Genomic DNA, 23,230 nt, shown 5'->3' on the forward strand with positions numbered 1-23,230 from the left:
TCCCCATGCCTACAGCTCTTCACTGCCCATGGGTCTTGTCCCCATGCAGCAGAAGCTCTGACTGCCCATGGGTCCTGTCCCCATGCAGCAGAAGCTCTGACTGCCCATGGGTCCTGTCCCCATGCTATCCCACACTATTCTCTAAATAAAAAGAGCACTACTGCCAGATCTTGAGAGTCCAAGAAATCTTTCTTTCGACTCCTCGGCTCACCGACCCCGCATCAATTGTGTTAACCTCTCTTACTTCATTCATTTCACAGACGCTTACTGAGTACTCACCCCCAGGCACGCACTGTGCCCGGTGCCCTCCTGAGCTCCGGGTTTGCATCTGAGCTCTCAGAAGCTCAGGAAGGCAGGCCCTGGGCCTGTGGGGAAGGCCATGGGTGTGGAGGGCTCCCATGATTGGGGACAATGTCTGCCTGGTTCAGGCATGAGGGATTAGGCCATTGTGGCCATAGGACTATAAAACCTTACTCTCTGATCCTGGTTTTATGAGGAAGAAAGCTCCCTTTCCAGTTAAATCCAAAATCCTTACAATAACCTACAAGAAGGCTTTCCCCAACCTGCCCCTCCCCTCCTTCACCAGCTGCCTCCTCTGCAGCTGCGGTGCAGCTGGCTCCCACCTGGGGCCTCTGCCTGCAGACTCCTCTCCATCCGCAAAGCTCCCGCAACTCTCCCGTCTCCCCTCAGATGGCACCCTCATGAGCTCCTCCCCTCAGCACGCCCACTCCCACCTCCCCGCTCTGCTGCACGCTTCTCCCCAACACCTGCTACCTAACACGAGATACACTTGAGTTCTCCTCTTGTTTCTTTCTCCTCTTAAAATGTGGGCTCCACGAGAGCAGGAGTTCTGTCCTCCTGTTCTCCACTCTCCCTCCAGCAGCTAGAGCAGGGCCTGGCGTAGGTTAGTGCTCAGTAAACATCTGCTGAGTAAATAAATTCTTTAATCTCCATTTTTCCAACTACTCTATCCCTTAATTGGTTCTGAACATGGACAGGGAAGAAGAATGTTTACTTCCTTTTCAAAACGGCAACAGTAATCACTAACTTTTAAATGTTTATTCTAAACATGTGACACTACAATAAAATGACAGTGCAGACTGACTCATTTGTCTCTGTTTGTAGACTCCGTCTGCTGGGCTGCGGGAAACAATTCTTTACTCTATTTTAGGGGCAGGAGGTCTAAGACCATTTCAGACCACAAAGACATAAAAGCTACATCCTAAATTTAAAGTGTCTAAATGATTAACCACTTCTGCTGGTATTAAAAAATATATACATATTCTTCCTGAGAACTTATTCTACCAAAAAACATACTGGGCTGTAATTGCTTTATAACAAAGATCAATGAACTATGCATGTGTATTATTTATTCCTTGGCTATTTGGCTATTTTAATCATTGAAACTGCATTTCGTTTTCTAATTTTTCAAATTTTGCTGAAAACTGCACGGTAATGACTATGTTAAAATTTTCTCAGAGAAAAAATTTGGGGGCTAAGTAACTGAAACTCACATTAAACTCATTTCATTAATTTCTTACTCAATAAAGTGAATGTTTTTATATTACTAATGTATAAAAAAGAACTCAGCAGAAGCCAAGGGTAGAAGAATCAAGTTCTTTCTAGCAAAGTGAAAAACCGAAAGTTCAGAAGAGAAAAAGAAGTGTTGAAAGCCTCTATTCATACCTGCTGTGAGGACAGCGGTGCTCTTGACCCCCTTATCTTCATCTCGTAGGTCCTGAAGGAACGAGCCGACCGTTGACAACATGGGCTTCACTACAAATTGACATCGCTCTTTTCTGGACGGCAGAGTAAGGGTTATCAACGGAAGGCCATGTCTATAGTTAATTGTTATTTCTGTTAAGGAAAAAGATGATAATACAGGAATGGATAAAATTCAGGGTTTTGTTTGTTTGTTTGTTTTGAGGAAGATTAGCCCTGAGCTAACTGCTACTGATCCTCCTCATTTGCTGAGGAAGACTGGCCCTGAGCTAACATCCGTGCCCATCTTCCTCTACTTTATATGTGGGACGCCTACCACAGCATGGCTCGCCAAGTCATGCTATGTCCACGCCCGGGATCTGAACTGGCGAACCCCGGGCCGCCAAGAAGCGGAACGTGTACACTTAACCACTGCACCACCGGGCTGGCCCCTAAAATTCAGTTTTAAAAAAAATAACTTTAAAGTACAAAAAAGGCATGCTGAGACATGGAACTCCTAAGTCTCTGAATTCCTGTAAGCATTTGTATTGCTCCTAGAGTGCCTTCATTATGCTCCAGTTTACATATTCCACAGCATTTTCCTACAGCAGGGCCATGAGTTATTACAGCTACCTGCGCAGAGTCCTCCTAGGGAAACAGGTAGGTTCTTGAGGGCAGAAACTGCTTCCAGTTCCTCCGTAATTGCTCTGCTGGCTGCGGTGGGAGTTTGCCAAAAGACATCAGAGATGTTATGGGGGCAGAAAAAGGAGGAACTGAACTCAGCCAGGTGTAGGGTGGGATGGGGTGGGGGGAATGCAAGAATAGTCTGTTTTGCTCAGAACTCACACTTCTCACTTTACTTGGGAGAATGGGAATAAGTTAGCATAGAGTCCAAGAAGCGCTGAGACAGCTTACCATCAGGTGGCGCCACTGTACTACAGAGGCGTGGTTGATGGTCTTTCAGAGTTCCACACAGCTTCACACACAAGCCCTGTAAGAAAAAAGGAGATTTTTTATTTTAGAAAAAGTAGGAAAGTTGAAATAAGTGTCCTTCTTAGAGATTCCTTTTAACCTTGTATGACAAGCATGATGGCACTGCAGGTTCCCACACATCCCTGGGCAAGCCCTCAGAGAAGCCCACTAAACCCTGTTGGCCACACACCTGCGGCCAGGACAGCATGCCACAGTGGTGACACTGGACAGGAGTCTCACACTGGCATCTGAGAACTCCTGAAAATGTTAGAGTCCTATGAGAATTTTTTAATTTGGTTTTTCCTTTTAGGTGATAATCTAAAATAAATGGATACAAGCATATTATAGATATTTGCTCCTCAAAGTATGGTCTCCAGACCAGAAGCATCAGCATCCTCTTGGAGCTGATTAGAAATGCAGACTCACACGCCCAGCCCAGACTCCCGGAATTATCTGCACTTTCACAAGATGCCCAGCTGATTCTCATGCACATTAGACTCTGATAAACACTGCTCTAGGTCTGAGTGGTCTAATATGGTAGCCAAACATGGCAATTTATTTATTCAAACAACTTATTTAAACTAAAAAAACAGTTTACCCATTTATTCCACCTACCCCTGCCTTGACAACCACCAATCTGTTCTCTGTATCTATGAGCTTGGTTTTTTGTTTTTAGATTCTACATATAAGACAGATCATATGGTCTTTGTCTTTTTCTGTCTGACTTATTTCACTTAACCTAAGGCCCTCAAGGTCCATCTATGTTGTCATAAATGGCAAGATTCCATTCTTTTATGGCTGAATAACATTCCATTGTATACATACACCACAATTTCTTTATCCATTCATCCATCAATGGACACTCAGGTTGTTTCCATATCTTGGCTATTGTGAATAAAGCTGCAGTGAACATGGGGTGCAGATGTCTTTTCCAGTTAGGGTTTTCGTTTTCTTCAGATAAATACCCAGAAGTGGAATTGCTGGATCATATAATGGTTCTATTTTTAAGTTTTTGAGGAACCTCCATACTGTTTTCCATAGTTGCTACACCAATTTACATTCCTACCAACAGTGCACAAGGGTTCCCTTTTCTCCACATCCTCTCCAACACTTGTTATTTCTTGTCTTTTTGATAATAACCATTCCAATAGGTGTGAGGTGATGTCTCATTGTGGTTTTGATTTGCATTTCTCTAGTGACTAATGATGTGAGCATCTTTCCATGTACCTGTGGCCATCTGTATGCCTTCTTTGGAAAAAATGTCTATTCAGATTTTCTGCTCATTTTTTAATCAGATTGTTTGGTTTTTGCTGTTGGGTTGTATGGGCTCTTTATATATTTTGGATATTAGTCCTTATCAGACACATGATTTGCAAATATTTTCTCTCATTCAGTGGGTTGCTGAATGGTTTCCTTTGGCATTCAGAAGCTTTTTAGTATGTTATAACCTCACTTATTATTTTTGTTTTTGTTGCCTTTGCTTTTGGTGTCAGATTCAAAAAATTATCACCAAGACCTATGTCAAGGAGCTTACCACCTATGTTTTCTTCTAGGACATTTATGGTTTCAGGTCTTATGTTCAAGTCTTTATTTTGAGTTAATTTTTGTGTATGGTGTTAAGATAGTGGTCCAGTTTCATTCTTTTGCATGTGGCTGTCCAGTTTTCCCAACACCATTTATTGAAGAGACTGTCCTTTCCCCATTGTATATTCTTGGTTCCTTTGTTGTAAATTAATTGACCATATATGTGTGGGTTTATTTCTGGGCTCCCTATCCTGGTCCATTGATTTCTGCATCTGTTTTTATGCCAATATCATACTGTCTTAATTACTATAGATTTGTGATATAGTTTGAAATCAGGGAGCATGATGATTCCAGTTTGTCCTTCTTTCTCAAGATTGCTTTGGGATCCAGTGTCAAGATGGCAATGTAGGCAGACTCTGAGCTCACCTCCTCCCACAGACAAAACAAATTTACAACTATTCTTGGAACAATTACCCCTGTGAGAGAGAACTGAAAACTGGATGAAAAGAACCCCCACAACAAAGGACAGTGCTGACTGAGGTGGAAGAGGCAGAAATTCCTTTTTGGAGAGGAAAAAGCCATAGCTTAGCCGTGGTGCTTCAGTTGGGAGCAATCTTAAGGTATGCAGCCTTCCCTGGAAGAGGGGGGAATCTGAGCCAGAGAGCTTTGCCACAATAAGCAGCTGTTGGACTCGGCACAACCAAGACAAGTGTCATACTATTTGCCTTTGCTGGCTAGTAACAACAACAATATCCCCAGAAAAGCTATCGGACATAAGGGAACAAAAAGCCTGCTTTTAAAGGCCCACGCACAAATTTATCCATTTCGGAAAGCAACCTAAAATCACCAGAAAGAAAGGCGCACAATCCTTTGGTGAAAAGAGACTCACTTGATAGGCTCTGGGCACATCTCGGTGAGAGGTGAGACCTCCCCAGGCTGGGACCACCTCCCCAGGGACTGAGACATTGGTGGTAGCCATTATTGTGACCTAGTTCAGGTGTGCTGAGACAGATGCTGGCAGATGTCATTGGAGTTCTTCCCATGGCCTCTTAGTGCAAGGGTCTGCCCCACCCACTAGAGCACTGATTTAATCCAGCTCAGCCAGTGCAGACAGCCTGCCCTAGGGACTGGCCCCATCCAACAGCAAGCCCTCGGGCAACTTGTGGGCCCACACAGGAGGGTGCCTAGAGCCTCTGCAGCCAGGTGAATGGGTCCACCTCTGTGGGGCAGGGCATGAATGAGGGGTGGGCCTGCATTGGCAGACTGTGTGGGACCTCCACAGTGGGGCAACTAGATCCGCTTTGGTGGGTCAGGGCAGGAACACAGGGCAGGACTGTGTTGATATGGTGTGTGGCCCTGAGGGCAGTGGGGCTTGTCAGCTGCAGCACACTTGTGCTTCTCAAACAGCCACATAGGGGATTGGCCCCACCTTCCAAAGCCTGAAACAGCTGGGTGCTCTCATGCCTGGGGCCAGCCCCACTCAGCTGCAATCCTGAGAGAGCTGACAACAGCCTTGCAGGCCAGAGACCTACAGCAATTCTGAGTCCCTGAGCCTGGCAACCAGCCATGCTGGGAGCCTACTCACTTAACAGGAAAACTGCAACAGGAAGGTGCCTTTAGACCTTGCAGCCAACTGTGCTGGGTCTCCCCACACCCAATAAAGTGACTGAAAGGACCACATAAGCCACACACAGCTGAGCACAACAACCAGCAAGCCAGAGGGACAGCCTAGCCTCCCTGGGCACCCGCAGCAAGAGCAACACTGCCACAAGAGGAGGACAAACGTAGCCCACACACGGGACACTCCTGGAACATTTGGAACGGGTGACAAGGGGGAAGCACATGCTGGGCCACATAAGGCATCTCTTACATAAGGTCATCTCTCCAAGATTAGGAGACATAGCTGACCCATGTCATACATAGATAAGCACAGAGAAAGAGGCAAAATGAGGAGACAAAGAAGCATATTCCAAATAAGGGAACAGGACAAATCCTCAGAAAAAGAACTAAATGAAACAGAAATAAACAATCTACCTGACAAAGAGTTCAAACTAAGAGTCATAAGGATGCTCACTGATCTTGGGAGAAGACTGGATGAACTCAGTGAGAACTTCAACAAAGAACTAGAAAATATACAAAAGAACCAATCAGAGCTGAACAATACAATACTGGAAATTAAAAACTCACTGGAAGGACTCAATAGTAGGCTAGATGATGCAGAAGAATTGAGCAGTGAGCTGGATGAAAGACTAGAGGAAAGCACCCAGGCTGAACAGATAAAAGAAAAAAGAATGAAAAGGAACGAGAACAGTCTACGGGATCTCTGGGATGACATCAAGCGTGTTAATATCCATGTTATAGGTGTCCCAGAAGGAGAAGAGAAAGACAAAGGGGCAGAGAATCTACTTGAAGAAATAATAGCTGAAAATCTTCTTAACTCAAGGATGGAAACAGACGTCCAAGGATAGGAAGCACAGAGAGCACCAAACAAGATGAATCCAAAGAGCCCACACAAAGACACATTATAATTAAAATGTCAAGAATAAAAGATAGAGAATCCTAAAGGCTGCAAGAGAAAGGCAACAAGTGACATACAAAGGAAACCCCATAAGGCTACCAGCTGACTTCTCAGCCGAAACCTTACAGGCTAGAAGAGAGTGGCATGACATATTTAAAGTGCTGAAAGGAAAAAACTACAGCCAAGAATACTTTACCCAGCAAGGTTAGCATTCAGAATGGAAGGAGAGATAAAGAGCTTCCCAGACAAGCAAAAACTAATGGAATTTATCATAAAGAAACCAGCCTTACAAGAAATGCTAAAGGGACTTACGTAAGTGAAAAATAAAAGACCACAAATAGGAATAAGAAAATTATTTTTTAAAAAACCCAATAAAATCACTAGTAAAGGCAAACATACAGTAAAGGTATCAGATTAACCACCTATGAAGCTAATGTGAGGTCAAAAGACAAAAGTACTAAAATTATCTATTTCCAGGATAAGAGGTTTACAGATACACATACACAAAAAAGAGGTTAGATATGATAGTGAAAACACAAAATGTGGGAAGAGGGGAGTAAAGGAGTAGAGCTTTTAGCAAGACATCAAACTTGAGAGACCATCAACTTAATATAGATTGCTATATATGTAGGTTATTATATATGAACCTCATGATAACCACAAACCAGAAACCTATAATAAATATGAAAAAATTAAGAGAAAGGAACCCAAACATATTACTAAAGAAAGCCATCAACAAGGGAAGGGAGCAAGAGAAGAAGAAAGGAACAGAGAAGAACTGCTGAAACACCCAGAAAAAAAGTAACAAAACGGCAATAAGTACTTATCTATCAATAGTTACTTTAAATGTCAATGCACTAAATGCTCCAATCAAAAGGCATAGGGCAGCCGATCGAATGAAAAAACAAGACCCATATATATGCTGCATACAAGAGACATACTTCAGACCTAAAGACACTCACAAACTGAAAGTGAAGGGAGGAAAAAAGATACTCCATGAAAATGGCAATGAAAAGAAAGAGAGAAGAAAGAAAAATAAGAGAGTCATCAAAACTGACTGTAGGGGCCGGCCCCGGGGCTGAGTGGTTAAGTTCACGCGCTCCGCTTCAGTGGCCCAGGGTTTCGCTGGTTCGGACGGATCCTGGGCTGACATGGCACCACTCATCAGGCCACGTTGAGGCGACATCCCACATGCCACAACTAGAAGGACCCACAACTAAAATACGCAACTAGGTACTGGGGGGATTTGAGGAGAAAAAAAGGAGGAAAAAAAAAGATTGGAAACACTTGTTAGCTCAGGTGCCAATCTCTGGGAAAAAAAACTGAGCGTAACATAAATTATATTTAGGGTCTACAAAGAGATAAAAGGGAGAACTGACTTCCAGGAAATGAAAAAGAAATTGTGATACTAAAACTAGTAGAAATAAAACAAAAATTAGTTACTATAATCAACTAATTAGGCTTCCTGGAAATGAAGAATATCTATGTAGATATAAAAAACCCAGCTTAAGGGACTAGATAAATTCTAGCCTAGATGAAGTGAACAGAAAAGAAAACTAACAAATTAGACAAGATTTCACCCAGGTACAGCACAGAAAAATACAGAAACTTTAAGAATACAAAAAGCAATTAATTTTCATACATTGCTGGCAAGATTGTAAAATGGTGCGACCAATCTGGAAAATGTCTTCCACGTGACCCGGCAATGCCACCCTGTCGTCTACCCTGCAGAAATGAAAACTCACGTTCACACCCCTGTACAAATGCTTCCTCGTTCCTCCCACTACAGTGCATCCTCCCGGGGAGGGGCGGGGGCTTGGGCTGGCCCACTGCTGTATCCCCAGCATCTGACACACAGTGCATATATGTTACATGAATGTATGAATATCTTCAAGGTGCTAAGGGAAAATAACTACCAACCTAGCACGGTATACTCAGGAAAATTACTTTATGCTGAAGGAAATGAAGAGATTTTCAGACACACAGAGATCATAGTTTCTTTCCCACAGCTGTTTGCTAGGGGACTTCTTCAGGAAGAAGGGAACTAAGGCCAGAAGGAAGCAGAATACAGGAGAACACTGTTAGGGACTGAAGTGTGCCCCCCTAAGCTTATATGTTGACGTCCTAACCCTCAGAACCTCAGAATTTAAAGAGGTAAATTAAGCTAAAATGAGGTCACGAGCGTGGGCCCTAATCCAATATGACTGTTATCCTTCTAAGAGGGGACCCGGACGCAGACACGTGCATGCACAGAGAAAAGGCCGTGTGAGGACACAGTGAGGAGACGCCACCTACAGGCCAAGGAGAGAGGCCACGGAAGGCACCAACCCTGCCGACAGCTTTTCCTCGGCTGCTGGCTTCCAGAACCGGGAGAAAGTAAATCTGTTGCTTCAGCCGCCCAGTCTGTGGTAGTCTGCGATGGCAGCCCTCGGAAACTGATACCAACACCAGAGCTGTAAAATATCCTGGCAAATAAACTACTTACTGTAAGAAATTTTAAACCATTTTTTTCTGTTACAATGAGTAGAAAAATGCTCAACAAGCTTTGGTATGCTATATTCAGTGCTTCTCGGAACAAGCAGAGATCCTTGTCACGTTGAGGAGGAGGGCAAAGACAATGAAAGACTTGAGACTCTGCTAGAAAAGCTATAAAAGTTACAGTTAAGTTTGTGTGTACGTTACACACTTAAAGGAAACCACTCAACCTACGGTTTCTACAGTGGTAGAAGAGAAAGAATAGAACAAACTTTTTCAAGGAAAGTAGGAAAAAAGAAGCAAAAAGCTCTATAGAAACGAGAAAACAAAAGATGAGAAGGGATGTAATAAACGTCATTGTGGAAACTTGGAAAATAGAGAAAACAAACATTCACAATCCCACCTGACTTCTTTCAGGCCAGCCTTTCTACAGAGCTATACGGTGGCCGCCCGTATCCGCGGGGGGTATGTTCCAAGACCCCCAGTGGATGCCTGAAACCACAGAGTATCGAACCCTATATACACTATGCTTTCTCCCATACATACATACCTGTGATAAAGTTTAATTTATAAGTTAGGCACAGTAAGAGATTAACAACAATAAGTAATAGTAAAATAGAACAATTGTAACAATATACTGTAATAAAAGTTACCGCAGATCTTAGCAACCTCAGCGTACATTTCTTTTTCCTTATTAAGTCGAGAACTTTCACCTTTTCACTTAAAGGAAGCACTTTACGGCTCTCTTTGGCATGTCTGAATGGCATGCCACCAACATCACCACTCTTGCACTTCGGGGCCATTACTAAGTAAAACAAGGGTTCCCTGAACATTAGAAGTGCAATACCGCGACAGTGGTAACCGCAAGATAACCGAGATGACTCTTAAGGGACTAAAGGTGGCAGATCCAGCGTGGATCCTCTGGACAAAGGATGAGTCACCTCTTGGGTGAGCAGGATGGTGCGAGATTTCATCACAATACTCAGAACGGCATGCCTTTTAAAACTTACGAATTGTTGATTTCTGGAATTTTCCATTTAATATTTTCAGACCACAGTTGACTGCCAGTAACTGAAACCTCGGAAACCAAAATCGTGGATAAGGGAGGACTAGTGTGTGCTCATATAATCATACAGTCCATTGAAAGCTGATCATCAATGTTTTATAAGCATCTGTCTACCTCATTAAAAACTATTCATAAACAAAATAGCTTAAATAGCTCCCTAACACTTGTCGTATGGATATAACAGAATTTACTATTTACCTATTGTTGGACATTTCCATTTTATACACTATTTCTACACTTTTTTCCCTTGTCAGAAGGCATGCATGGTCATTTTAGAAAATCTATAAATCATGGACTCACAAAGAGAAGAAAATAAAAATCACCAATAATGCCATCATCCAGAATTACCAGGGTCAACACTGATGTACACCTTCCCATTTATTGTCTACATATTGTATTCAATTTTTCCCCATTACAACTAAACTGTTTCTAGACATCTTCGCACATAAACCTTTCTTTGCATTTTTCTCCTTTAGGGTAGATGCAGAATGAGTGGATTATAAAGCAGTAATAGTTTCAGGATCCTGATAGTGGATTATCAAACTTCTTTGGGGGATATTTCTTTGCTTCATGTTGTTTCACTCGGTGCAACCCTAGATTAGAAGTAGTCTGAACCCAAAGAAGCAAGCCTTCATAAGGTTCAGAATTAAACAATAACCGACAAGTTGGGCCTCCCTGGAGCACTAAGCTTCCTGCTGGAGGCTCACCCCAGACAGGCTCACCAGACATCTGCACTGGACAGACACACGTACCTCAAGCTCAATACCTCCTGACTTGAGCTCCTTCTTGTTCCTCCATAGACCTGATCCTCTCCTTTTTCCTCTTCTTGATGAATTGCCACCACCAACTACCAGTCATGAGAACTAGGGGCCAGAGAGTTATCCTAAACAACCAATATTCCATAAAATCAACTGGTAGACCAGTAGTTACAACTGAACTGTCACTAAGGCCTGCTGGATCGAATTCCTGTGGAGCTCTCAAATCCGTCCTCGCTCCTCCATCTCCACCTCCACTCCCCAGTTCATATCCTCACCATCTCACCCAGATCACTGGAGCAGCTTCCTAACTGGTTTCTCCCACCAATCCATTCCAGATCCATTCCAATCTTCTAAAGTCACACAGAGTCAAACTATTTCTAGATTTAAAAAACCTCTGTTTGCTCTTTATTGCAAAGGGGAACAATTCCAAAGGAAACTTCCCATGAGCTGATTCTTGTCCACTTCTCCAGCCTCATGTTATCATCACTGGCACCACCCACCTCCAACCCTCCATCTCAGGTATGCCGACGTATGGCACTTTCCTGAATACGGCACACCGGCACATGCTTCCACGCCTGTGCACGTACTCCCACCCCCGCCTGGAAAGCCCTGCGTTTCCTACCTTGTGGGTACCTACCTTGTGTGGCCAACTCTTACTCTTTTTTTTTTTATTTTTAAGGAAGATTAGCCCTGAGCTAACTACTGCCAGTCCTCCTCTTTTTGCTGAGGAAGCCTGGCCCTGAGCTAACATCCGTGCCCATCTTCCTCTACTTTATACATGGGACGCCTACCACAGCATGGCATGCCAAGCGGTGCCATGTCCACACCCCGGATCCGAACCGGTGAACCCCAGGCCGCTGAGAAGCGGAGCGTGTGAACGTAACCACTGCGCCACCAGGCCAGCACCCAACTCTTACTCTTAACGCTCCCATCTCCCCAGCATAAAACTACAGAACTCTATCTGTCCTCACCATCTCTTCCTCCCCTCCTATTGCAATCAAGCAACCTGCCTCCTCACAGGCCAGCCCCTCCTCAGGCGCTCTCCATCTTACATACCTCAAGCTCTCTCAAAATCGTAACTCCCTCTCCCATCACTCCCTCTCCCGCTCTACAGTTCAATACAGCGGCAGGCAAATATGCTGCAATACCTCTCATCTGCAAAAAGTTCCACCCCCTCCATGAACCACATAGCCCTCCAGCTACTGTCCCATCCATATGCTCTTCTCACCCAAACCTGTCATTGTGTCTACACTGGCTCATCTGCAACTCCCAGTCACTCTCATGCTACCATCGGGCTTCCATCTCAGCCCCTCAACTCTCTAGCCAGACCTCTCTTGAGGCCCAGACCAGGACATCCACGTGCTTGACTAACATCTCCCCACACACAGTCACAGACATCTGAAACAGAATTTATCCAGAACAAAACTCTTGATTTTCTCCCGAAACCGCTTCCTCTGGTTCCATCTCCCCACTGCAATAATTGGCCCACCATCTCCCTAGCTGCTCAAGTCAAGCCTGGGAGACATTCTTAACCCCACCAATTCCATCAGCCCATCCATTCTACCTGCACAGTCTACCCTCTTCTCTCCACTTTTATTCTTCATGCTCTGGCCCTGGCCACCATTATTGATTGGACTGTTTCCAGACTCGCTCACCTGCTTCCACCCCTGCCCTGCTTGCCACCCTCCTCAAAGCAGCAGAAGTGATCCTCTCTAAAGGTAACTAGAATCACCCCATTCCTCTGTTTTCCTTTACACTTCAACAGAATAAAAGCTTACTGTGGCCAATGAGATGCTACATGATGTAGACACTGCTGGTCTCACCAATCTCATCCGATTCTCCTCTCTCCCTTGCTCACCTCACTCTGATCCCAACTGGTCATCCCTCAATTCCTAGAACATGACAAGAGTTTCTCAGCTCTCAGGGCATAGCACATGCTGTTCCCTGTCTAAAATGTGCTTCTCCCCCTCTTTATATAGCTAAATGTTTTACATGCAGTATCTTATTTAATATTATAGCAACCATATGAGGTACATACTATTATTTCCCATCTTCCTTTCCATTCAAATGTATTTCTTCATCACCAATCTAACAAAAAAATTAGCTCAGCACTGATATAACAGGAAGTAACTACAGAACTGGAGTTGGTAAACAATGGCCAGCGTGCCCCTCACCCATTTTTTTTAGAATTTATTTATTTTATTTTGCTTAGGAAGATTCGCCCTGAGCTAACATCTGTTGCCAATCTTCCTCTATTTGTATGTGGGCCACCACCACAGATGGCCACTGACAAGAGTACAGGTCTGCAACTGGGATCCAAACTCAGGTTCCTGAAGCAGAATGCACTGAACGTGACCACTCGACCACTGGAGCTGCCCCTTAATAGACTGTATTTTTCAGATCAGTTTTACAACAGCAAAACTGAGTAGATAGTACAGAGAGTTCTCATAGACCCCTGCCCCTCCCCCAATATCAACATCCTGCACCAGATGGTACATTGGTTACAATCCATGATCCTACACTGACACATCATTAGCAACCAAAGTCCACAGCTGACATTAGGGTTCACTCTTGGTGCTGTACATCCTGTGATTTTGGACACATGTATAAGGACTTGTACCCACCGTTGTGGTATCATACAGAACAGTTTCACTGCCCTAAAAATCCACCGTGAGGGGCCGGCCCAGTGGCACAGCGGTTAAGTGCACATGTTCTGTTTCTCAGTGGCCTGGGGTTTGCCGGTTCAGATCCCGGGTGCGGACATGGCACCGCTTGGCACACCATGCTGTGGCAGGCATCCCACATATAAAGTAGATGAAGATATGCACGGATGTTAGCTCAGGGCCAGCCTTCCTCAGCAAAAAGAGGAGGATTGGCAGCAGCTAGCTCAGGGCTAATCTTCCTAAAAAAAAAAAAAAAAAAAATCCACCATGCCCCACCTAATTCATCCCTCTCTCTCTTCTAGCCCCATAGTTTTTACTTTTCACTGTCTCCATAGTTTTGCCTTTTCTAGAATGTCAGACACTTGGAATTATATAGTATGTGTAGCCTTTTCAGACTGGCTTCTTTCACTTAGTAATATGCATTTAAGGTTGTTCCATGTCTTTTCATGGCTTAATAGCTCATTTCTTTTCATTTTTTTATTGAAATATATTTCACATATGTATAACCTTGTGTAAATCCAAGGTGTACAACATGCTGATTTGACATATTTATATACTGTCACATGATTGACATATTTATATACTGTCACATGATTGACATATTTATATACTGTCACATGATTGCCATATTTATATACTGTCACATGATTGACATATTTATATACTGTCACATGATTGACATATTTATATACTGTCACATGATTGACATATTTATATACTGTCACATGATTGCCACTGGAGCCGCAGCATGTCTCGCACATCACAGAATTATTTTTTGTGGTGGGAAGAATTAAGACCGAGTCTCTTAGCAAGTTTGATTATTATAATACAACTTTGTTGTCTGTATTGCTCATTTCTTTTTAGTGCTGAATGATATTCCACTGTCTGGACGTATCACAATTTATCTGTCCACTAACTTACTGAAGGAAATCTTGGATGCTTCCAAGTTTTGGCAATTATGAACAAAGCTGCTACAAACATCCACATGCAAGTTATTTCCCATATTTTACTTATTAGCCTACTGGAACACAGAGAGATTAGGTCATCTGTCTAAAGTCACACAGCTAATAAATGAGCACAGTCAAGCAGTTAGGAGTCCCCAGTCTTTAAGTTGCTTCCCTGTGCTGTCACCCTGTGGGAAAAGGATGTGGGACTGCACCTGGCTCAGGTTATCACGTGCTGTGCCCACACCTGTGGGGAGCAGTGGGCTCTGTTTCCAGATGAAGAGTAAGGAAGGGGTCCTGGGAAGACAGAAACCGTAGCCGTGAATTCCAGCTCCACACTACTGAAACCCAGGAAAAGAAGGCTTCCCAGCACAAATGATCTGAACTAGAGAGGAAAACATTAGGTACTTCTATTACAAACAGATCTAAAGAAACTGCATGCACACAATGATGTTGAAACCAATTTGAGTGTAAATAATTTATTTTTGTCAATATACTCTAACATTTCAATATGTTTTGTAATAGACTAGAGCGAAACAAGTAAATTAGACTAGTATCTTCGCTCTGGGTTGCAATCCTTCATTATTTGCTCTCAAAAGCATTTCCTTGTTGAAGGAAAGAAGGAGAACAGGGAAAGAAGAGAGGAAGAATTAAAAAAAAGTACACACACACACACACACAAGAACATAATTTCCAGGGCCCTGCTGAGGTCAGTCCAGAGAATGAAGCAATGACTGGCTTAAATGCCAAGTGCTCAGGAGAGATATAGTGGGGCCTGGCTGAGACACCACGCTCACCACGTGACAGTTACTGTTAGTTACTACCCACATGCTGTATGCATTACTTCTGCTTCTTTTCTGTTCCAATCACGTTGTGGATTAACTACTCTTCTTGGGTTCTCCAGATCAAAAAGAAAAATTTATTTGAGCCGTGATGATTCACGTAGTACCTGAGAGGGACTGAAATACTAATTAAGATAACTGCCTAGTGTGTGCTACAAAATGCAAGTTTTGTCCGGCTGCTTTATAATATAAATCTAGAGGCAAGTCAGAAGAGTTCAGCAAAAAAAGAGCTAGTATATAGTAATCTGATTTTTTTTTTAATACAGAGAAGCAAAAAGAAATCATGAACGCTTGGAGCTCAGTGTGAGACTCCACAAAAAAATCACCATGCACCACAGGGTGGAAAACTAATGAAGCCGAGGACAAGCTTCAAAGCACAACAATTATCTAGCCAAGGAGTTTACCGGCTTGCCTCCCACATTCCTCAGAACTCCACAGCAGGTGGTACATGAACCATGGTTTAAAATGATTGAGCTTTATCTATTTGTGTGTGTGTGTGAGGAAGATTGGCCCCGAGCTAACATCTGTTGCCCATCTTCCTCCATTTTACGTGGGATGCCACCACCGCATGGCCTGAGGAGTGGTGCCAGGTCCGTGCCTGGGATCCAAACCCGCAAGCCCCAGGCTGCCGAAGTGGAGCACGTGAACCCAACCATTAAGGACATTCAAAATAATGTGGCTCAAGGTCTGAAAACAACTCCAAAAATGCAGTCATAATACTTTGCAAAGTCAATACAGTTACTACCTATTTCCCAAACTAAAGATTATTCAGATATGGATGGTTTAACATCTCTATAAATATATACATATTAGAATAAATATATATATCCACACACACATTTATTTAAATCAGTGCATATGTTTATATGCACACCTTTATGTGCTGCAGAAGTACCTGAAGGGTTTTGCGTGACAAAGGTGGTGGTTCCACACTGGGAAACAAATGGCACGTACAGATAAAGGGAACACATCTGGATTTCCTCAGCCAGCACATAATCCCAAGCTATTACACACTCAGTTGTGGTAGACGTGGAAGCTACTCCCCTGAGGAATGTAAGCTCTGCAGACGATCCCGTCTCCCCGGAGATCTGGATGACTGGGGAACTGATAAAGGACACTGCAGTATATAAAGTCATTTGGTCTACAACTAATTCAATTAACATCTCCAAGCACCTGCTATGTGCTGGGCGACCAGACTCTTTCAAACTTCTGCCTCCAATGCAGCCATCCTTCCCTGCTCTCTTCTTGTTACAGGGATGAAGTCTTTCTGGGTCCCCCTGAGGCTAACACACTTCCCCTGAGCTCGGGGCAGAGATCCCACTTTTCTGGACATCTTCTCCCTCAGATCTCTCCCATAAGCAGGAAGCATGCTCGAGCCTCTCCGAGTGCATTCTCGCCATCTCAACCCCTCTTACTTCCTAGCCAAGTGACTTGAAAGGGTTGGCCACATTTGCCATCTCTACTTCCTCAGCTTTCACTCATTCTTTACCTATTGCAACCGGGCTTCTGTCCCATCATTTCACTGAAATTACTCTCAGAAGGCCACTGCCCTCCTTGTCTCCACATCAAATGAAAACTTTTTAGTCAATGATTTCGCAGAGGCAATCGCCACTTTTGCTCACTCTCTCCTTGAAACATCCTCTTTCCTGGCTTCCATGGTAGCACATTCGCTAGGATCTCTGATCACACCTTCTCAGTCTCCTTTAGAGATTCCTCTTCTGCCGTCCTTTAAATGACGGTGTTTTCCAGAGTTCCACCTTAGACCACCCTCTCTCATCTCACTCCATGAATTCTCTCTGGGCAATCTCACCTGGTCACATGGCTTCAACTAGATCACTCTGCTGGTGACTCGAAGCTGTGCATACCTCCGATTCAGAGCCCGTCTTTCTGCATCTAATTTGTACATACGTTGAAACCTTTCAGGATTTCTGCCCAGCTCAGACAATCTCCCATTTTCTAGAAACTGCCTCTAATTCCACCTAGAGTGTAGCAATGGTGGGTCCCCTCAAACCATGTCTGTATTACGTGACCTCCAATCCCCAAATTGTAATTGACTAGACATCTGCTCCAAGTTGGGCCAATCAGATTCCCATCCCAGGAATCTGAGACTAAATCTACGTTCAAACTAGAACTCTCGTACACTGCTGATGAGTGTACAAATTACTTTGAAACTGGGAGTATCTCCAAGTACACACACACTGAATGATCCAGCAATTTGACTCCTAGGTATAAACCAAGAGAAATAATTGCATATGTGCTCAAAAGACAGACATAAGAATATTCACAGAAGCTCTCTCTATAATAAGCACACACTAGAAACTACATAAATCTTCATCATCAGTACAAGGAATAAACTGAGGTATATTTATCAGATGGAATATTATGGCAATGCAACAACATGGATGGATCTCACAAACACGTTAAGCATAAAAGGTACAAAAGACTATATGCTCTAAGATTCCATTTATATAAATTTCAAATGGTAAGTTAATCTATGGTAAAAGGTAAAAGTGAGTTACGGTGTCAGACGGCAGGATGGTAGCTATAGTTCAGGGTTTCGACAGCTTCTAGGGCGCTGGTAATAGGCTGTTTCTTCTCTGGGTTCGAACATCATGGGTATGTTCACTTTGCGAAAATTCATTAAACTTATGGATGATGCACGTCCTATATGAAAGTTACTCTTCAAGATTCTCAGCTAATTCTGAACTGGATCCTTGAACTGAGGTTTGAATTCTCCTCCAGGAGAACTCTTTACAGTAAGAGACTTAGGACAGGAGTAATGAGAGTGAGTACAAAAATGGAGAGAACAAATAAAGCATAATGAGCCCCAAGAAAGAAATAATTTAGGAAGGAAAACTGTACATGAAAGGTGCCTTTCAGACAAGATCATATACCAATTTTTGCTCCTAATTATAAGCCAAGTAAGCCAATTATTGTCCAGAATTATCTCAAAGGAAGACAACTGAGACTTTAGCGGTCTAGCCGGATGGTGCTAACAAAGTTGTCTTCCTTGCTTGATGGCTGGGAGTCCGAGATGATAGAAGGCTGAGAGCCACACGGGGCAGTGCAGTTGGCAAGCTGTCCAAGTCCTGCAAACTAACGCATAAAATGTTTTAAATTTATGCCGTTGCAGGCATGTTTAATGACACGATTACAGTTTCTTCTAAAAAATTCCATATAAAATATTATGTTCTACTCAAGTCAGTGCAAAACAAAAGACAACTGAAAGTGAGAATGATTTACGTTTTATTTTAACAGATATTTCTTCACTTCTGTCATTTCTAATGTTATGAATTTATAATTATATGTTTCACCTTGGACTCCTTCCTAAAATACAACGTATGTACTTCTATCTTGTGTCTGCCCCTTACATCTCTAACCTCACACCTTACTGCCTACATCACAGCTTCACAGTCACTACTCTGGAGCCTCAGGGTCTGACGTTCACTTGGCCGGTACACTCTGACACCTATCAAGATAGTGCTGATACAGAAATTGGCAACGGCAGAGACTCAAAGGGGATAAAAAATAGAAACCAGCTCCAAAAATCATCACTACGCAGTTACCACTGAAAATAACTATACAGCAGATCACATTTATGGCAAGATGCTCTTTTAGGTCTACTGATATCTAAAAATTTTTTTAAATCATTTATTTATTTTGCAGGGAAAGAATTCACCCTGAGCTAACATCTGTTGCCAATCTTCCTCTTTTTCCTTTCCCCCTCCCCAAAGCCCCAGTACATCGTTGTATATTCTAGTTGTAGGTCCTTCTAGTTCTTCTGTGTGAGCCACCACCACAGCACAGCCACTGACAGACGAGTGGTGTGGTTCTGCACCCAAGAACCAAGCCCAGGCTACTGAAGCAGAGCGCCCCGAACTTTAACCACTAGGGATCAGGGTTGGCTCTCTAATAAGTTTTATTTGTGGGGGAGGTGGAAGAAAGCAAAAAGGAAACTGATACAAAGATCTAATTAAACATAGAAAAAATTTTTTTACAGTTGATTCACTGAAACTATAATATGCAAACCAATGACAACTAACAACACACAATGGCAGAGAAAGTACGAGTCTAGGACCCTAGTAGGAGCGACAACAGGGACAGAACAACAATGTGCCTTCAAGGAGCCAGCCCTCTCCTGTGAAGACAACACCACCTCAGATGGAAAAAAACTGTGTAATTGGTTGCTAAGGGGCAGGGGGCAAATTACATTTTTCCCCTCATAGATACAGAGAACAGACTGTTGCCAGAAGTGGGGGGAAATGGGTGAACAGAGTAAAAGTTACAAACTTCCAGCTATAAAATAAATAAGTCCTAGGGACGGCCTGGTGGCATAGTGGTTAAGTTTGTGTGCTCCACTTCAGTAGCCCAGGGTTTGCAAGTTTGGATCCCAGGCACGGACCTACACACAGCTCATCAAGCCATGCTGAGGAGGCATCCCACATACAAAAAAACAGAGGAAGATGGGCACAGATGTTAGCTCAGGGCCAATCTTCCTCACCAAAAAAAATAAATAAATAAATGTCAGTCCTGGGATGTAATCCACAGCATCATGGACTACAGTTAATAATATGGTATTGTATATTCGAAAGCTGTAAAGAGAGTAGATTTTCTCTTTCCCCTGTGGAAGATTAGCCCTGAACTAACAATTGTGCCAATCTTCCTCTACTTTATATGTGGGTTGCTGCCACAGTATGGCTGACAAGTGGAAGCGGAGTGCGCAAAACTTCACCACCACACCACAGGACTGGGTCCGCTAAGAGAGTAGATCTTAAAAACTCTCATCACAAGGAAAAAAATATGTAACTATGCATAGTGATGGATGTTAACTAGACTTGTGATCATTTCACAAAATAAACAAGTATTGAATCATTATGTTGTACACTTGAAACTAAGATGTTATATGTCAATTCTATCTCAAGAAAAAAAGAGAAAACTAATAAACAAGATATTTTTAAAAAGGAATTCAGCATACCTGTATGTTTTACAGATGGAAGGAAGAGGTTTAAGTGGAATTTGGTTCAGAGGAACTCGGTTAAATGGATGACAGAGAGCATTTTTACCGTACATAATTCTATCTAACTTAATCATTTTAGAAGCTGCTGTTTATATGACACTTTGTTAATTATACATTATTTCATTAGTCGAATTTCTAAAGCACTGCATTTCCAAGATTCTCTACTTGGAAACACTATTAACTTAGTAAGCATCACTGAATACACTTAAAAGCAATGACATGTAAAAGTCTAGTGGCAGCCAGCTTCCCAAACGGTCCCCAACAATCTGAGCCTCTAGTATTCACACCCTGTGGAATGTCCTCCACACCGAATTAGGGCTGACCTGTGCGGCCAACACAAAACCATAGAAGTGATGGTGTGAGTAGGTCACAGAAGGCATGGTAGCTTCTGCTTGTCTCTGGGATCACTCTCTCTGGGGAAACCCAGCAGCACATGACGAGGATACTCAAGAAACCCAGCGGAGAGGCCCAGGCAAAAAGGAACAGAGGTCTCCAGCCAACACCTGGCCACGTGAGGCTGCCACACCGGCAGCTCTAGCAGCATCCCCGGCCTCAGAGAAGACATGGAGCTGCAAGCACCAGCCAGGCTGCTCCCCAATGCGCACCCCACAGGAACCGCCAAAGTTAATAAATTATCATTGTTGTTTTAAGCCACTCGTTTTGGGGTGATTTGTTATGCAACAATCTATGATAAGTCTAAAATTCAGACTTCTCGCTGTTTTAGATTAGACTTCTCTGGTTTAAAAAAACGAGAATTCAACAACAAAAAAACCAACAACCCAATTAAAAAATGAGCAAAGGATCTGAACAGAGATTTCCCAAATCAACTGTCCAGTAAAGAGCCTAGGCTGGGGGCTCGAAGTCGAGCTCTTCAACGTTCTCAGGAGGCCAGACTGGATTTCTGTTGAGGAGCCCAGGGAGGAAACGGGCCCTAAGTCCGCCCGAGACCCAGGGGACGCTCCTCCAGCAACAGGTCCCCAGCCGCCTCCCGGCGGTGCCGCCCGCGGGCTCCACGCCGCCGCCCACGGCCCCGCGCTTCCAGCGCCCCCTCCGGGCCGCCAGCCGCCCCGCAGGCCCCGGCCTTCTGAACCTCCTTCCCTCCCCCTCAAAAGACCCCAGCTTAGCAGGAGGGCGGCCGTTCTTCGCTCTCCCCGTCTCCTCCCAGCCCAGGAAGGGCACCACCGTCCACTCAGCCGCTCGAGTCAACACGCGCCCGGCTCTGCTTCCAGAGCCAACTGCAAACTGACGCGTCCCCTCCCCGCCGCCCTCCTCCAGCCCTGCCCTCTGCCATCCGGTGTCCACACAGCAGCCGAGCCATCTTCTGAAGGCCCCAATCAGATGCCGTCACCCCCATAAGCCTCAGGAGCCCCCCACTGCACTCAGAATGAAGTTTCCATCCCCCGGTCTGGTCCGGCCTCTGCCTGCCCGAGTTCCTGCTGTTTCCTGCCCTTCCCTCTGTCCTCCACAGGCACCGGGCCTGCCCTCTGCCTTACACCCATCCACCCCCCCCCCCCCCCCCCCCCCCCCCGCCCGGGGCTCGGCACCTGCCGCTGCCTCTGCCTGGAGCAGCTCCATCAAGTCTGCACCGCGGACTCCTCAGCGCCGCGCTGCCTCCTCCAGCGGGCCCTCCGCATCACCCGGGCCAGCGCGGCTCCTGCCACACGACTGCCCCACACCTCTCCCTGCTTCACTTCTTACTAGTTCTGATCTCCATCTACAGTTAAGGCAGCCCTCTGTGTTCACTTCTTTTTCTTTCTTTTGTAGCGATTGGCACCTCAGCTAACATCTTTTTCCCTCCTTCCTCTCCCTCTCCTCAGAGCCCCCCAGTACATAGTTGTGTACTCTAGCTGCAGGTCCTTCTAGCTGTGCTGTGTTCACTTCTTTACCAGCCTCTCCCCACTAAAGCTGCAAGAGGGCAGGGATCTTGACTCCTGTGTTCCCCGCCTCATCTCCAGCACCAGGGACCACGCCTGGCACACGGCAGACGCTCAGAAGCATCTGTTGAATGAGTGAGTGATTATATACACAACAACAACACGATGTGACGGCTGTCCTAACAGAGTTAGGGAAAAAATGCTATGGGACCACAAAGAGAAAGTGCAGGGGAGGAAGAAGTTTCCCTCGACCCTCTTAGGGTCCTGGCTGGGTCTGAAAATTAAACTGACAAAGACAGATTAACAGGAGAAAAGCATACACATGGTACTGAATGTTTACACGGACACGGGAGCCTTCAAAGGAGATGAAGACCTCAAGAAGTGACCAGAGGAGGAAGTGTTTAGACAAAGACACAAGAGACTTGTGAAGACCTGATTAGGCAAAGAGCGTGGGCGGGGTCTGTGATGGTGAGGAAGTCAGGAGGAACGTAAGGGCCCAGATTTCTCGCCCCTCAGCTCCCGGTCTTTGGTGGAAATGTCCTCCGGCCTCCCGCACAGGGAGGCACCTCGCACAGGGGACTTCTGTGACCTGTTTCAAGGAAGAAAGAGGAGCAGGGGGAGGTCAGAGCGACCTTCCTGCTCTGACATTTTTTTTTCATTCCTTCCACTTAAGATATTTAACATGACAAGGCACCATATGTGGGGTAGCGAGTCCTGAACCCCATCAAAAGCTATTCATTTCCTAATCCCCTGAGGGATTCCCTTTGAGGAGGCAAAGCCTGGGTTCCTTAATTCCCTCACATCACACAGCCATCACTTTGCACTTGAACAACCACTGAGATGAATTTAATTCTTCCTCGTCACCCTCAGGCTTTG

The 23,230-nt window shown here is 44.4% G+C and overlaps 1 protein-coding gene across 1 annotated transcript in view; it reads right to left on the reverse strand.

Moving 5' to 3' along the window:
- The window catches only part of MCUB (mitochondrial calcium uniporter dominant negative subunit beta), an 84,027-nt gene that overhangs the window by 18,272 nt on the left and 42,525 nt on the right, over positions 1–23,230 (reverse strand). The window contains exons 2-3 of the mRNA XM_023628654.2: positions 2,617–2,692; positions 1,687–1,857 (exon numbers count right to left, since the gene is read on the reverse strand). Coding sequence (XP_023484422.2) covers positions 1,687–1,857; positions 2,617–2,692 — 247 coding nt within the window. The remainder of the gene's footprint in view (positions 1–1,686; positions 1,858–2,616; positions 2,693–23,230) is intronic.

Source organism: Equus caballus, chromosome 2 (assembly GCF_041296265.1).
Source record: "Equus caballus isolate H_3958 breed thoroughbred chromosome 2, TB-T2T, whole genome shotgun sequence".
NCBI lineage: Eukaryota > Metazoa > Chordata > Mammalia > Perissodactyla > Equidae > Equus > Equus caballus.